Source organism: Stegostoma tigrinum, chromosome 16 (genome assembly GCF_030684315.1).
Source record: "Stegostoma tigrinum isolate sSteTig4 chromosome 16, sSteTig4.hap1, whole genome shotgun sequence".
In the NCBI taxonomy this organism is placed as follows: Eukaryota; Metazoa; Chordata; class Chondrichthyes; order Orectolobiformes; family Stegostomatidae; genus Stegostoma; species Stegostoma tigrinum.
Genome location: NC_081369.1, coordinates 40,337,480 through 40,353,909, shown reverse-complemented (window position 1 = coordinate 40,353,909; position 16,430 = coordinate 40,337,480). Strand labels below are relative to the sequence as shown.

General features: G+C 41.5%; 2 protein-coding genes across 5 annotated transcripts in view; one reads left to right on the top strand and one right to left on the bottom strand.

Annotated features, from left to right (window-relative positions):
* ctu2 (cytosolic thiouridylase subunit 2 homolog (S. pombe)) overlaps nucleotides 1-1,751 on the bottom strand; it is a 38,305-nt gene extending 36,554 nt beyond the window's left edge. Inside the window, exons 1-2 of one of the 4 annotated variants that reach the window (XM_059651722.1) lie at nucleotides 1,557-1,751; nucleotides 804-849 (exon numbers count right to left, since the gene is read on the bottom strand). Coding sequence is in view for 1 of the 4 variants with exons in the window: in XM_048546422.2 (XP_048402379.2) it covers nucleotides 1,286-1,350 (65 nt within the window). In the remaining 3 variants the exon portion in view is untranslated. Of the gene's footprint in view, nucleotides 1-803; nucleotides 850-1,285 lie in introns of all 4 variants that reach the window. The other 3 variants (XM_048546422.2, XM_048546423.2, XM_048546424.2) reach the window with 3 other exon arrangements.
* A 69-nt stretch (nucleotides 1,752-1,820) lies between these two features.
* LOC125459696 (E3 ubiquitin-protein ligase RNF166) overlaps nucleotides 1,821-16,430 on the top strand; it is a 56,236-nt gene continuing 41,626 nt past the window's right edge. The window contains exon 1 of the mRNA XM_048546426.2: nucleotides 1,821-1,988. Within this exon, the coding sequence (XP_048402383.1) occupies nucleotides 1,843-1,988 (146 nt within the window). The 5' untranslated portion in view covers nucleotides 1,821-1,842. The remainder of the gene's footprint in view (nucleotides 1,989-16,430) is intronic.

The window sequence follows — 16,430 nt, the reverse complement described above, 5'->3', positions numbered from 1 at the left end:
AGTTAGTCTGATACAGAATAATTTGTAACTGAAGAAAAAGGACAATGTAATGAACATTGTACAACTGTAAAGAACATGTAATTTTTCTAGTGATTTCTAGTTTTTAAATCACTTCTCCACAATCAAAATCAAATACTCCAGAATGATTACTATATAGTGGGTTTGTGAAAGGCTTCAGCACTGAACTCTGGGTTAGAACTTTCCCATACAAAGGCTAATGAAAATCAGGAACTCACTCCCTGCAAAGACTGTTTGCATGAAATCCATTAGAGTCTTCAATACAGAGATGGATGCTTTTTTTGTGTCCTTTAAAATAAAGATCCGATCTGAATATTTAGCAAAAAAAACCAAAGAAACTGCTTCTTCCAAGTGTTTTTATCTAAACTGTTGGATGTAAGTTTCTGTCAGGTTGGGAATACTGTATCCAAAAAAAAACTGTTCAATTGTTGCATTTGTGGTCAATGTCCGAATTTCCCATCAAGTAAGTTTCCTTTTAACTCCTTTTTAAAGCTTTTGACAGTACACTTATCCCACACAGTTCAGTTGTAATGATATACTGCTTTCACTTAATGAAAATGACAGACCGCGCAAAGCAGCATCAAGAAACTAAAAGCTATCATATTAGCAAGTTACAGTCCTATTCAAAATAACAGATGATAACATGAGCCTTTTGAGCTCAATTCAATTGTATATTTTACTGGTAGTAGCATTAATTATCGCAAGTTGAGCAGCAAAACGCTTTTCTTTTCAATACTAAGCTGAATTTGAAACCACCCGGTATTTTTACGGTATTTGCATTTCACCTGTCAACTGAGTCTCGTTGACTTCGCCCGTTTCCATTGTCTTTACCTCCAAAAAAAATACACTGCGTGTATTAAAGATCATTGTTCTTTTGTAAGACGACAAACAAAAGCAGGTTAGTTCCGAGTCTTTTTTTTTAGAAAAGAATAACTATTCTATTGTAGGTCTGCAAATGTAAGCAGCTCAGTTCATCAATCCTTCAACCCTAATTACACCCCAATGGGGAATGAATTGTTTTGTTCCCAACACGTTGGGCAGTTATCCGCAGTTTCGGGAATGCCTGTCACTGCTGCAGCGATGGCCAGGTTCCCAACCACACACGTTTATTTATATATAAAATAAATATTTGTATGTATGTTTGTGTGTGTGAATGTGTACAAATGCACATTACCGGTCTCGGTTAACAACAAAGCATCTCTATAGAAATGAATGAAACGCCCACCACCCACTACCCACCCACTCGCTCCCTCGTTCGCCGTCTAACCTTGCGGCGATGGCCGCCGCCCTGGGCACGGGCTGCTCGGTGTCGTCCTGCTCAGCGTCACACATGGCCCCGGTCCAGCTGTCGTCTCGTTTTCGGCTCAAACGGGTCCCGCCGGTGCGCGGGCGGACAACGGCGGCGCTCAGCGCGTGCCCGAGACCCCGGCTGACACCTGCTCCTCTCTCCCTCCGACACACACACACACACACACACACACAGACTCACGCGACCGGCACGGATCCGGAGAACCCGCCTCTCTCGATCAACCTCTTACTTCCCCGTCGAGCAGTTTGTAGTCGGACTTTTCACTCATCAGGACCGTTCGCTCCTCATAGATGCCATCCCCTGTCTGCATGCGGTCTTTGTTTAATCACACGGCAGCTCGCTGCACACAAACACACGGGCAGAGAAGGGGAGAACAAATGGCGGCGTTTCCGTGGGAACCGACTCATGGGCCTCCGACTGCGGCTGACGTCGCACGGCGGTCGCAGTACGATGATGCGCACCCGCTGGACGTCGCGGGTCCGATGACGACTGTTTAGGTTGTAGAGGGTACGATCATGGCGATGTTTCGGAGTTTGGTCTCCGGCAGTCAGGCGAAACATACGTCGGCAGCGCCGGGGGAAAACTTGGCGGATTCGTATAGCTGTCCTATCTGCCTGGAGGTCTACCACAAGCCGGTGTCCATAGCCAGCTGCGGACATGCGTGAGTTTGAAGCGAGAAGGCGGATTGATTGATGATTGAAAGATAACTGGAGCGGTTCTGGGTCCTGGGATCAGCGTCCCAGACAATGGCTGTGCATAGCTCAGGGCAAGTTTAGGGAACCTGCGTTTCGCAATGCCGTTAACACTAGGATAGCAAGGGGAAGATCGAGCCCCCGAACAGGAACTTGTGGTTTGTATTTTAATGGTGGTTTAAAGGGCGCTCGACAGAGGTTTGTTGTGAAGTTGTTCCAAAAGCTCCTTCGATGGCGTCACCTTCAGGGTGATGCCGAGCCGGTACAGTCAGAGTTTGAGCTGTGTCGCTGGGTCAACACAACTGTGTCACTCGGCACTTGCAGTTCGCACGAAAAATTTAGGGTTTCTTCTGTCTGGCTCATAGGTCCGCCGCCACCCCCTCCAAAAAAAAATGCAGTGGTAAATTTGACTGATCCCCTCAAAAAATGATGTGACCGAAGCCTTTCAAAGTATTGATAAGAAATACAGATGAATGTGTTTTAGTTTCAAGCAATTACGTCGCCTGTTTCTTTCCTCTTCCAAATATATTTTCTGGATCGATGACCTTTGACATAATTACGTGCTCAAACGTAAACAATACCTCGTAATTATAGAGCTACAGTATATACTTGTTTTGTAGATAATCGAATGATAATATAAGTAGAATGTACAGCGTTGATTTAAAACTTACTGCAAAACCCGTGCTTGTTTAGGAAACAAATAACAGACAAAATCATATTTGTGGTCTCCGGAAACTAATGCAGTACATTGTATCTTCTGGGCCAGCTCATTTACTATTTTTTTCCGGATACTGCAAGCTCAGCAGATTTTAAACATTAAAAATGTTTCTCAGTTCTACCAAACTTTATATGTTTCGGCTTTACACCGTCCTCACTCAGAAGAAACAGCCTTGAGATGTGTGTGTGTGTGCGTGTATTCATGTCATGCTCCAGCTAACTTTCTTCGGTTTCCCCACCCATAGACAAACGTATACAGATTGAACTGGCAATGAACTACAGGAACCGGAGGATTAAGTTGGTAAAAGGATTACTTCCAGTCCTTTCTTAATGTTGTAAAACAGCGAAATAAAGCAAAAATGTGGCACCTGGAAGCAGGGAGTGCAACCCAAAATGTTGTTGGTTATTCAAAAGGGGGAACTATAAACCGGAACATAATCACAATTTTTGTGGAATCAAGTTTTGATAGGTTCTACACTGCATTGTCAGCTGGCTAGCTTATCATAAAGTGCTGTGTTGTTTTCTGTTTCATGTAAAAGCTGAGCTTGTAATACTTTGCTGAAGCCTTTTACCAAATCATTAATTTCTCCCTCTCTATTCTATCATTTGTGTAAACAAATTAAAGGAGTGAACTTTTGTTTTTTTTTGGTGTATTGTACAGAATGGAAATGTTCATTGAACCCAAGCCATAATCCTCAAGGCTGTTGTAAAGGTATCCCCATAGCTAAGGGCTTCAATATAAATATGATCTTAAAGTTGTTATTGTTTTTGCACGTTGGCAGTTAGCTGAATTCCCTAACCATTTGTACGACCGTGTGTTCTTAAAATGATTTTAATACAGATGGTAAGAAAAGGCCAACTGTTCAGAAACAATTTCCAGGTGTTTTGATCATGAAGGTTGGTTCTGAAAATTCTGTGCATGTCTCTATCCTCAAAGTGTCTCCTAACAGTCAGTATGTTGATCTTACTAAGTTACCAACAAGTTTAGTATTCATAGTGAAGGCACTGCAGAGTTTACAAAAGTATACAATACATTTCTGCATAGTATTGTTCTGTGCAAAACAAGGATAACTACAAACTTATAAGTAGATGATGTATTCCCAGACCTTATTTACTATGGGCATTATGACTTTGGATGTTTCTGGTGAATGTTCAGTTATGATGCATAAGTCTGCCTTTTCTTCTGTTTTTCCATTGAGCATCCTTAAGTTTTTTTTTCCTTTGATTTTTAACAGTTACAAAATACTTGTACACCTCTAAATTTCCTCCAGCTTTAACTTAATGTCCTTTGCTCAATTCATGAAAATAAGCATTAGAATACAGTGTAGTGAGGGGCATGGTTTTGACTTTTTTAATAAATCTGTGTATATGACAATTGGCAGTATCACTAGAGTGGTAGGAATTTAACCTGATAATGGGGAGCAAAGTGATTTGCGCAAGAGAAGATCACAGGGTAGATCAAAATGGGCTATTCTTGGACAACAATAGTAGCATTTTGAACATTGACTGAGGTGAGGAAAAATGTTCACTACAAAATTGTCAGCAATAATTCACAATTTTCTTATTTTTAATAGAACTTGGAAACTCTAATATACCTTATGACGTGTTCTTAAATGATTTTTGTACCATTATTTCACATGCAAAGGTAAAGCAAAAATCTTATTAGACTTAGTCTAGGCAACATTTGGCTATTTTAATCTATAAGATGACACAGAATGTAAAGAACATGAAACAGAATAGGAATTGTATGTATCTGCATGCATTGAATTGAAATGTAGTAGCCCAATCCTTGAGGGCCCTCTTGCAATCAGTGGGAGAATCAGGTTCAAGTCTCTCCTGCTTAGACTTGCACAGTCGTAATTCTGAACAAATTGATTAGAAATTGTTTTTTAAAGTTCATTCCCTGCAACTGCAACAAAGAAACTGAAAGCAGAGAGTACTGTGAATTGTATGGTATGTATTATTTTTTAAACTCACTTTTTCAAAGTTAGGAAATGTAAAAGCATAATTTATGCAATTTTTCATCACAAATTATTTCTATCAATCTACATAGATAATGAAGATGATTGTGGAGATTCTGGAGTAAAGTTTTTATTTGAGAAAATGAAATAGATTTTACTTCAAAACCAATTATGTGGTTTCTCCCTGTGGCTAAATGACCTTCAGGTGCAGAACTCGATCAGTGTGGGAAGGTGTAATTGTGTATTGCCCATCTGTAGGGAGAGCAACATGTTAAGAATAAAAAAGTTCATTTAAATTTGTCAGTTGTAATTATACATTTATAGTTTCTTAAATATTTTATAGAAGTGTACCAGAAAAGCCTTGATTAATTGTTGCAGTTTTAACTCTGTTTTGCATGAAACTGAAACCCATCAAAGTGAATTTTTATGTCCAATAGAGGAACTCAAGCTGTTTGTAGTGTGTTATGTAGAAATATTCCACAATTATTGCTTCAGTGTGAATTGTGAAGCATTATTTAATACACTTGCAACCCAATTGACCAATAAATTAGAAAAATGATTGGAAAAAAGTGTCAGAAATAAGCCTTCTTCCTTTATTTGCTTATTGGCTACAACTAACATAATGCCAACTTCTACCATGCAGAGAAACCAAGCTTAACAAAAGATGGTGAAAATGGTAGCAGGAATATAATTAAATATAGTTGCTTTTCTTATGTCCTAGCCAAAAGTGGGTTGGATTTTATAGTTGTATTCTTTCAATATGTATGAATTCCTGAATGTGCAAGATTTTTCTGGCGTTTTCTAAATTTATGGTCATGGACTCATAGAGATCTATGGAGCAGAAAAAAGGCCTTTTGGTCCATGAAGTCTGTGACAATCAAAAACAACCATATACCTATTCCAATCACATTTTCCAGCACTTGTGTCATAGCCTTCTATGCTTCAGCATCACAAGTGCACATGTAAATATGTTTTAAATGTTAGAAGGGTTTCTGCCTGTAGCATCCTCACAGCCAGTGAGTTCCAGATCCCCACCACCCTCGGGACAAAGTTTTTCCACATTTCTCCTCTAAACTTTCTGCCACTTACCTTAAATCTGTGCTTTAAGTTATTGTCTTTTTTATTATGCTAGCTTTGTGAATAGTGATTGCTTAGCATTAACTGGCATAGATTTGGAAGTTCTTGGATTCTACAGAGTTAGTTGATCGCAGTATGATTGAGAAAGGATATACTGCAGTTGGCATCAGTTATTGAGATTGGGTTAAAATCTAATCATAGTGGCTCATGTTGGAATTTGTTTATGTATATTATTGGAATTATGTACACATTAACATGAGGATTGTATCAAGCTGAATTTGTCAAGGTAGCATCCATGTTCAAACAATATGCCCCATTTCACTGCCTAATTTTTATTTTGCTTATTAGACTTCTATGAAGTACTTTGGGCTGTTTGTTTGTATTGATGGCATAATATAAATAGTAGTTGTCGTTGTTGTAAGATGCTGTCTGTGTTTGCACATGGTTCTTTCAGACAGCTGTCTGCACTAGCAAAAACAGTGTTATCATTCTTTCATACATCAGATAACATAATTTACTAAATATTTAAGCTACAAATTCTGTCTTCCTCCGTGTCTTTGGTTTTCCAAACTACTGGACTCTTTTCAGAATTTTTGGCATTTTTCAATATTATAACCAACAAGTCCAATCTTCCTGCAGCCTCTTCTTTTCAGACCCCAAAATACAGGCTTTCAAGTCCAGAGAACTAGTCACAATTTAAGATCCATTAGTTTTCTCATTACATTTGCCCTCATGTTTGTTTTCAGTTCATCACTGCCTTTTGGATGCTTATATTTGTATAGTCATCAGTCATGTGGGTTCTTTTGTATAAATCATCCAAAACAAGCTCATCAGATGACGGATAAATTAGTTGAGTAAAATAGTAAGTATTTTGAAGAAAATGTTGCATCTGGCTTACTGAATATTTCATTGAAGGGAAATATTACTGAGAAATGAAGGTAGAATGTTATTATTATTTTTCTATATCTGTAATCTTTTTTATTCTCTCACAATCACAGTTTTGATTTTGATAGATTCTGTGTATGACCTTAAATGTTAGGTGGTTGTTGTCAACATGCTGCATTAATAATACTGAAGATAATGTTATCACTGAATTTCTGTTTATCCTTAAGCTATCATCCCTAAAATATCATTCAGCATGTTTTTAAATGTAGGCTTTCTTAAATATATTCTAACAACTTTTTGTGCTCATAGTTCAGTGTTGCTGAGAAATGAAACCCTTTCCTTACATGAGCAACTAATAGCTGTCTGGCAAGTTACAGGTCTACTGCAGAGAAAGGCCTAGTCTCCTGTGTTCTAGCAACATGTTTTATGCCTATCCCAAGAGTGCTGACATACTCAGTTTCACATTGCTTATATTAGCACATTTTGAGCATTTGAAAGAATTTTCATTTAAACAGTTCCTTCCATGACTCATGACATTCCATTTGACTTAGTTTCAAGGGAAGTAAGGGAAGCCTAATTAAGGGAATTTTACTAGCCAACACTGTTGAGCATAACAATATTCCTCTGAGCAGTGAAATTAATGACTAATTAAACTGTTAGGTGGGTTAAATGAGGGATAAACATTGAACAGGATACTGAGAGAACTCCCTTGCTCTGGACATCCCACGGACTGACCTATCCCCTCCCTACCTCCTCACCTATACTCTCCTCTCTACCTATTTTCTTTTCTCTCCATCTTCGGTCCACCTCCCCTTCTCTCCCTATTTATTCCAGTTCCCTCTCCCCATCCCCTTCTCTGAAGGGCCTAGGCCCAAAACTTCAGCTTTTGTGGTCCTGAGGTGCTGCTTGGCCAGCTGTGTTCATCCAGCTCCACACTTTGTTATCTCAGATTCTCCAGCATCTGCAGTTCCCATTATCACATCTAACAGTGTAGTCCTCTTTCAATACTGCTGTGCATTATCAGCCCTGATTATATATTCGGGACTCTGAAGAGAGACTTGAATCCATGATCCTCTGATTTAAAACCAACGCTAACACCCTAACTTCAAGGCAATGTTAAATAATGGGTTCAATGAAGTTGAGAAAACCAAGTGATCTCAGAAAAGACATCAGAAACCCATTGGTAAGAATTAGAATTCCAGTGCTTTTTGCTGCCAGTACTTGTGCTTTTTGTTTTAGCCAAGTAGTTAATTTATACTACCTACACCCTAAACCAGTATCAAATAATCAATATAAAGCAAACAAAGATCTATTAGCTAAGTTGATTAAACAACTTTATTTAATTATTTGAATAAAACAAGGATGCAAACAGATGGCAGAACAAACAGTGTTGCAATAGCAAGATACAGGAATTTGTGGAGACCATTGCAATTCCATATAACTGTATCTGTAATAAGTGTCTGTATGTTGAGCTGATGTCTAAGGCACAGGAATTGTTAGTTGTGGATGTGCTGGCATTAACAAGATTTGATTTCAGAGTTGATAACACTCATTGGAACAGGGAAGCTGTACAGGCCTGGTTAATGATCAAGATGGGAGCCTCTGAGTCAGTCATGTCAAGGCTCACCATAAGCAGTGTAGGAGCAGCCTTAGCCTTTTCCCTTATGCAATAGGTCTGAGATTCTTGCAGTTGTAATGTGTGAAGCCACCAAGCAAGGAAGTGCACACAGCACTGACTAATTGACACTGTTCTCTGCAGCCATAACCAGGGCTTCCAAAGACTGCATTCACTGACCTGTGCCAAGAAGAGTTTTATTTTGTGCTGGAAAATAACTTGGAGTGGACGGATGTGAATCCAGTTGTTATGTTCAGTTTAGGAATCAGTTACAGAAGTTGAATGAGGAACTTAGTTCTGCTGTAAAATTTTTAGGCAGTGGGATGCAAATCAATAAGCAGCATCTCAAAGATGATAATCTCTGGGTTGCTACTTAGACCATGCGCAAATTGGCATAAGTTCAAACAGATCAGTAAGTTGAATATGTAGTTCAAAGTGTGGATATGAGGCTAAGATGTTGATTAATGGGGTACTGGCACTGTTATGAGAGAGGTATGGAGCTTTAAACAAAAAAAAAGGATTGAGGTGGTTTCATAGAACATAGAACATTACAGCACAGTGCAGGCCCTTCGGCCCTCGATGTTGTGCCGACCTGTCATACCGATCTCAAGCCCATCTAACCTACACTATTCCATGTATGTCCATATGCTTATCCAATGATGACTTAAATGTACCTAAAGTTGGCGAATCTACTACTGTTGCAGGCAAAGTGTTCCATTCCCTTACTACTCTCTGAGTAAAGAAACTGTTTCAGGTGACAGAAAATGTCTAAGTGAAGAGAGAAAAGCCAAACCATAAAGCAATGCAACAATTTGGATAAAGCTGCTTTAATTGCAGTTAAAATTTCTCTGTCTTGTTACAGATGCTTTGCGCAATAGTCATAGTTGTGTTTGATCTAATAGCGGTTTCAGAGATGTAATTTTATGGTGACCTAGTTTAAGAAGTATATATTCCAGTGTGCTTGACAAGGCAGACAAATAGAAAGAGGTGGGGGAAGCTATAGTGCCCTGATAATGAGGGATGACGTGAACAGTAGTGAGGAAAGTTTGTCGCTCAGAAGAAGAGGTAGTAGAATCACTTAGGTTAGAGATGTGAAATATTAAGGGTCAGAAAATACCATTAAAAATAACTGTTGGGCCTCCAATCAGTAGCTATATTTTTGGACAATACATTAATAAATAAGAGCTTATAAAAAGAAAAAACAGTGCAATAATCAAGAGAGCTTTTATCCGTATATGGACTGGACAGATAAATTGGCAAAGCTAGTTTGGTTAAGATCATGAAATGCATTTGAAATAATTTCCTAGAACAGTACATCATAGCATCAACCAGGGGAGAAGCTATTTTAGATATTACCTTGTGTAATGAGACAAGGTTAATTAGTAATCTCATAGTAAGGGATCCTTTGGGAAGTGTGATCATGAAGTGATAGAATTTCATATTGAGTTTGAAAATAGTATATGCCAGTCTGAAACTAGAACATTTAATTTAAATAGAGTCAGTTATATGAACATGAGAGGCTGTTGAGTAAGGTAGGTGGGAAAATTAGTTTTAACAATGCGATTTCAGATTCACAATGGTGAGCAATTTTTTTAAAAAATCATAATTATCAACAATGTGCTTTCCCTCAAGAGGTTACAGACTCCATAGAAAAATTGAACTATTTCTACCAAAGCAAAGATGATTTAAGGACAATATTAGATTTTTTTAAAAAAGGCTTATAATGCTAAGAAGTGTAGTAAACCGGAGGATCATCAATATTAGAAACCAGAAAAGGATAATCAAGAAAAGTGATAAAGTTGGGGAAGAAAGGGCAAACTAGCAAAATATATAAAACGTATTGTAACAGATTCTACAAGTATGTATACATGAAGAGAGAAGAGGAAGGAAATGTTAGTCCTTCAAAGGCTGAGGCATAAGAAACTACAGTGTGAAATAAAGAGATGACAGTGATATTGAGCAATTTTTTTGTTGCTCCTCAGTGAAAGCATACTTAAAAGTAGGAAACCAATGATTTAATCAGATTGACAAACTTAAAATATTGCAGGAAAAACTGTCATGTGGTAGTAGATATTGAATGTTGCTGAGAAAAGATATACTGTTGAAACTTTTCATGTTAGACTCCTGAGGATGACTTTCAAGAAGTCCCAATACATGGGGTGAACATTTGACTTATGCAGGAATGACATTTAAAAAACTTAACATAAAAACATTTCCTGTACTATAGCAATTTTATATCGTCCTGCATTGTATTCTGGCTTGCGAGTTGACTGAAGAAAGGGAACTGTTTGCAGCCTGGGGACTACCTGTAAAGAGGAAACAATGTTTATGCTTAGCCCCTTTCTCAGGTGAAGTAAGAGAAGGGGCTACGAAAGCTTGTAATTTCAAATAAACCTGTTGGACTACAACCTGGTGTTGTGTGACTTCTGACTTTGTAAGATGGTGATCATATTGATTCTCCCAGAATCCCCAAAAGACCAGTTCTTGGCTCTGTCTTCTTTCTGTTTGCCCCTTGATGACATGATTAGCAGTTATAGATATGTACAGTACAGTACAGAAACAGACCCTTCAGTCCAACTTGTCTATGCTGACCAGATATCCTGAATTAATCTAGTCCCATATGTCAGTATTTGGCCCATATCCCTGTAAACCTTTCCTATTCATAGACCCATCCTGATGCCTTTTAAATGCTGTAATCATACCAACTTCCTCTACTTCCTCTGGCAGCTCATTCCATGCACATACCAACCTATGCCCTTTGGACACCCCTCCCTGGGGAAAAGGCCTTGGCTATTCACCCTTTTCATGCCCCTCATTATTTTACAAACCTGTATAAGGTCACCCTTCAGCCTTCCATGTTCCAGGGCCAATTGCCCCAGCTTATTCAGCCTCACCCAATAGCTCAAACTCTCTATCCCTGGCAACAGGATTTCCTGAATCCTTTTAAGTTTAACAAAATCTTTCCTCAAGCAGGGAGGCCACAACTGAAATCCTAGGGTTAACATACACATAAGAATGCTACACTACATCCCCATCTATCACTGCCTCCATGATGTCAGATCAGACTTTCATTTCAATGGCCTGCAATTCCCGACAGCTAAATTGGAACATTTGAAGCAGTTAATTTCAGCCCATGTAACTGATTTCATTCACCTACTCAGTTCATTTCTCAAGCACCAGATGGTTATCAGTCGGTCTCATTTGATCCTGATGTTACTATCAGAGGAGCAGGAAAGTTGACTTTACAGGTTGAAACGTCAACTTTCCTGTATTCCTCCAGCTCTGCACTGTATTATTCTGACTGCAGCATCAGGAGTTCTTGTTACTTCTGCCCACTGTTACATTATTTTATTTTCATAGAATCATAGAATCCCTACAGTGTGGGAACAGGCCCTTTGGCCCAACAAGTCCATACCGACCCTCACAGTACCCCACCCAGACCCATCCCCATATTATCCACCTAACCAACACCTCCCTGAACACAATGGGCTATTTAGCATATCCAATCCACCTAGCCTGCACATCTTTTGAACTGTGGGAGGAAGCCAGAGTACCCCAAGGAAACCCGCGCTGATATGGGGAGAACGTGCAAACATCACACAGACAGTCGCCTGATGGTGGAATTGAACCTGGCACTGTGAGGCAGCAGTGCTAATCCCAATATCAATTAAACCTGCATTGAATTTTCCATATCTATCATTATCACCTTCAAATTTGACTATTTCAGTGCTCTTCTGACTGGCTTTCTATTTGAAGCTCCGTTACAGGCAGTTTGTACAAAGTCTTCTTGAATCTTATCCCATGTCATTTACCAATTATTTTCCCTTTTTGTTGCACTACAGTGGCACTTAACCAGCAATGCTTCAGATTTAAAATTCTCATCTTTATGTTCAAATCCTATCATGGCCTTGCCCCTCCTCATATTATAACCAGATACACCATTTTAGGCCCCTTTCATGTAGAAGGGCAGTTCCAGGCTTGTCTTGATGATCTGGAGAATATCACAGAACTTGACTGCATAGCTAGATTCTTGACACTTGAACACATCTGCATTTAAGTGAAAATGAAGTCAAATCTGAAATTTATGGCATCACTACAGTGCAGAAAGAGGCCATCCAGCCCACTGAGTCGGCACCAAACCTCCAAAGAGCATCCCACCTTATCCCCATAAACTGCATTTACCATGGCTAATCCACACAATCTGCACATCCCTGGACATTACTGGGCAATTTAGCTTGGCCAATCTACTTAACCTGCACATCTTTGGACTTGAAATTGGAATTGCTGCTGTTATTTTAAATAAGTGTTTGTGATTGACGTTGCCACATTGGACTTTGTGTTCATGTGAGCTCACTGCAGTTTACCAACTAATGAGATGTAAAAACATTTTATCTGGGAAATCAATTTCTTATTTAGTTATACTTACTTAAATAACTGGGAAGGCTGAAACTGCAAAATGTGTTATGATGGTAGTTAATATTACGCTATTATAAATTCATCAATAATTAATGCTTGAGCATCCAGTTAGCATTTGGTGTGTTGCTTTAAGAAGGATATTGTTAAACTACAGGGATACAGAAAAGATTCACAAGGATGTTGCCAGGACTGGAGGGATTGAGTTACAAGGAGAGGCTGGATAGACTGGGACTTTTCTCCCTGGAGCAGCAGAGGTGAAGGGATGGCCTCAAAGGTTTATAAAATCATGAAGGGTATAGATAAGATGGATAGCCAAGGTCATTTGTCCAAGGGTAGGGAAGTCCAAAACAAGAGGGCATAGGTTTAAAGTGAAAGGCAAAAGACTTAAAAGGGACCTAAGGGACAACATTTTCACGCAACGGGTGGTGCATATATTGAATGAGCTGTTGGAGGAAGTAAAGGAGGCAGATACAATTACAACAATAAAAAGACATTTGGATTGGTACACGAATAGGAAAGGTTTGGAAGGATATGGGCCAAACACAGGCAGATGGCATTTTTCTTGTTTAAGATAGCTGGTCAGCATGGAAAGTTAGACCGAGGGGCTTGGTTCTGTACTGTATGACTCTGTGGCTCTATTAATGCTGACAGTGCTTGAATATTGCTCAAGTCATTGGTGACTGCAGCAAACCCAAGCATAATATCAGAACTGGAACAAATTGGGTTTTTTCAGGTCATCATTTAACTACATTTAAAAAGGAGGCCACATGCTGCACATTTTCATTTCAGCTACTTATCTGTTTATTCATGAGATTCATGCATAATATTAATCTTTAAGAGTTAATAAACTTTGAAAGAAGCTAGATTTATACAAAGAAATCAATTATTTATAAAATCCACATGTGAATTTTTAGTTATCCAGTCCCCTCCTTTTTCTTAGTGATAATGGAACTGCAGATGCTGGAGAATCCACGATAACAAAGTGTGGAGCTGGATGAACACAGCAGGCCAAGCAGCATCTCAGGAGCACAAAAGCTGACGTTTCGGGCCTAGACCCTTCATCAGAGAGGGGGATGGGGAGAGGGAACTGGAATAAATAGGGAGCGAGGGGGAGGCGGACCGAAGATGGAGAGAAAAGAAGATAGGTGGAGAGGAGAGTATAGGTGGGGAGGTAGGGAGGGGGTAGGTCAGTCCAGGGAAGATGGAAAGGCCAAGGAGGCGGGATGAGGTGGTAGGTAGGAAATGGAGGTGCGGCTTGAGGTAGGAGGAAGGGATGGGTGAGAGGAAGAACAGGTTAGGGAAGCAAAGACAGGCTGGGCTGGTTTTGGGATGCAGTGGGGGAAGGGGAGACTTTAAAGCTTGTGAAGTCCACGTTGATACCATTGGGCTGCAGGGTTCCCAAGCGCAATATGAGTTGCTGTTCCTGCAACCTTCAGGTGGCATCAATGTGGCACTGCAGGAGGCCCATGATGGACATATCGTCTGAGGAATGGGAGGGGGAGTTGAAATGGTTCATGACTGCGAGGTGCAGTTGTTTGTTGCGAACTGAGCGGAGGTATTCTGCAAAGCGGTCCCCAAGCCTCCGCTTGGTTTCCCCAATGTAGAGGAAGCCACACCGGGTGCAATGGATACAATATACCACATTGGCAGATATGCAGGTGAACATCTGTTTGATATGGAAGGTCATCCTGGGGCCTGGGATGGGGGTGAGGGAGGAGGTGTGGGGGCAAGTGTAGCACTTCCTGCCGTTGCAGGGGAAGGTGTCGGGTGTGGTGGGGTTGGAGGGGAGTGTGGAGCGGACAAGGGAGTCGTGGAGAGAGTGGTCTCTCCAGAAGGCAGACAAGGGTGGGGATGGAAAAATGGCTTGGGTGGTGGGGTCGGATTGTAGATGGCGGAAGTGTCGGAGGATGACACATTGTATCTGGAGGTTGGTGGGGTGATATGTGAGGACGAGGGGGATCCTCTGGGGGCAGTTGTGGCGGGGGCAGGGTGTGGGGGATGTATTGCGGGAGACGCGGTCAAGGGCGTTCTCGACCACCGCGGGGGGAAAGTTGCGGTCCTGGAAGAACGTGGACATCTGGGATGTGCGGGAGTGGAATGCCTCATCCTGGGAGCAGATGCGGCAGAGGCGGAGGAATCGGGAATAGGGGATGGAATTTTTGCAGGAGGGTAGGTGGGAGGAGGTGTATTCTAGGTAGCCTTGGGAGTCGGTGGGCTTGAAATGGACATCAGTTACAAGCTGGTTGCCTGAGATGGAGACTGAGAGGTCCAGGAAGGTGAGGGATGTGCTGGAGATGGCCCAGGTGGACTTGAGGTTGGGTGGAAGGTGTTGGTGAAGTGGATGAACTGTTCGAGCTCCTCTGGGGAGCAAGAGGCGGCGCCGATACAGTCATCAATGTAACGGAGGAAGGGGTGGGGTTTGGGGCCTGTGTAGGTGCGGAAGAGGGACTGTTCCACGTAACCTACAAAGACGCAGGCATAGCTTGGGCCCATGCGGGTACCCATGACCACCCCCTTTGTCTGTAGGAAGTGGGAGGAATCGAAAGAGAAGTTGTTGAGGGTGAGGCTGAGTTCGGCTAGGCGGATGAGGGTGTTGGTGGAGGGGGATTGGTCAGGCCTGCGGGACAGGAAGAAGCAGAGGGCCTTGAGGCCATCTGCATGAGAAATACAGGTGTATAGGGACTGGACGTCCTTGGTGAAAATGAGGTATTGTGGGCCGGGGAATTGGAAGTCCGGGAGGAGGTGGATAGCGTGGGTGGTGTCACAGACGTAGGTAGGGAGTTCCTGGACCAAAGGGGAGAAAATGGAGTCCAGATAGGTGGAGAGGAGTTCGGTGGGGCAGGAACAGGCTGAGACAATGGGTCGACCAGGGCAGGCAGGTTTGTGGATTTTGGGAAGGAGATAGAAACAGGCTGTGCATGGTTGGGGAACAAATGAGGTTGGATGCTGTGGGTGGGAGGTCCCCTGAGGTGATGAGGTCATGGATGGTGTTGGAGATGATGGTTTCGTGCTCGGGGGCGGGGTCATGATCAAGGATGCAGTAGGAGGTGGTGTCGGGGAGTTGGCGTTTGGCCTCGGCGATGTAGAGGTCAGTGTGCCATACTACCACTGCGCCACCCTTGTCTGCGGGTTTGATGGTGAGGTTGGGGTAAGAGCGGAGGGCTGCCTGTTCTGCGGGGGAGAGGTTGGAGTGGGTGAGGGGGGTGGAGAGGTTGAGGTGGTTGATGCCTCGACGGCAGTTGGAGATGAAGAGGTCAAGGGAGGGTAGGAGGCCTGGGGGTGGTGTCCAGGAGGAGGACTTGTGTTGGAGGAGGGTGAAGGGGTCAGTGGAGGGAGGGTTAGGCTCCTGTTTAAAGAAGTAAGCGTGGAGGCGAAGGCAGCGGAAAAACTGCTCGATGTCCAAACGTGACTGGTATTCGTTGATGTGTGGGTGGAGGGGTTTTTCTTATCTGAAGCTTTCAGCTCTTTACTCAGGTATTGCCCTGAGGCTCCAGACATAGTGTTGGATAGCAGTCATGAATCCTTAACAGTATTTTTGTTCCTAATCCAGGGGAGCTTGACTGTTGTTTTATATCTCATTCTATTTTAAGTAACACCAAGTAACTATATGACTTCGCTACCCTATACTAATTAGTAAAGCCACTAAGCTATTAGAGCAGTTTGACCTTACAGTAGGAATTAGTGCAAGTTGATATTTTTAAATCCTTTCTATTGTAGTAAATTCATGATTTCATTAGAAT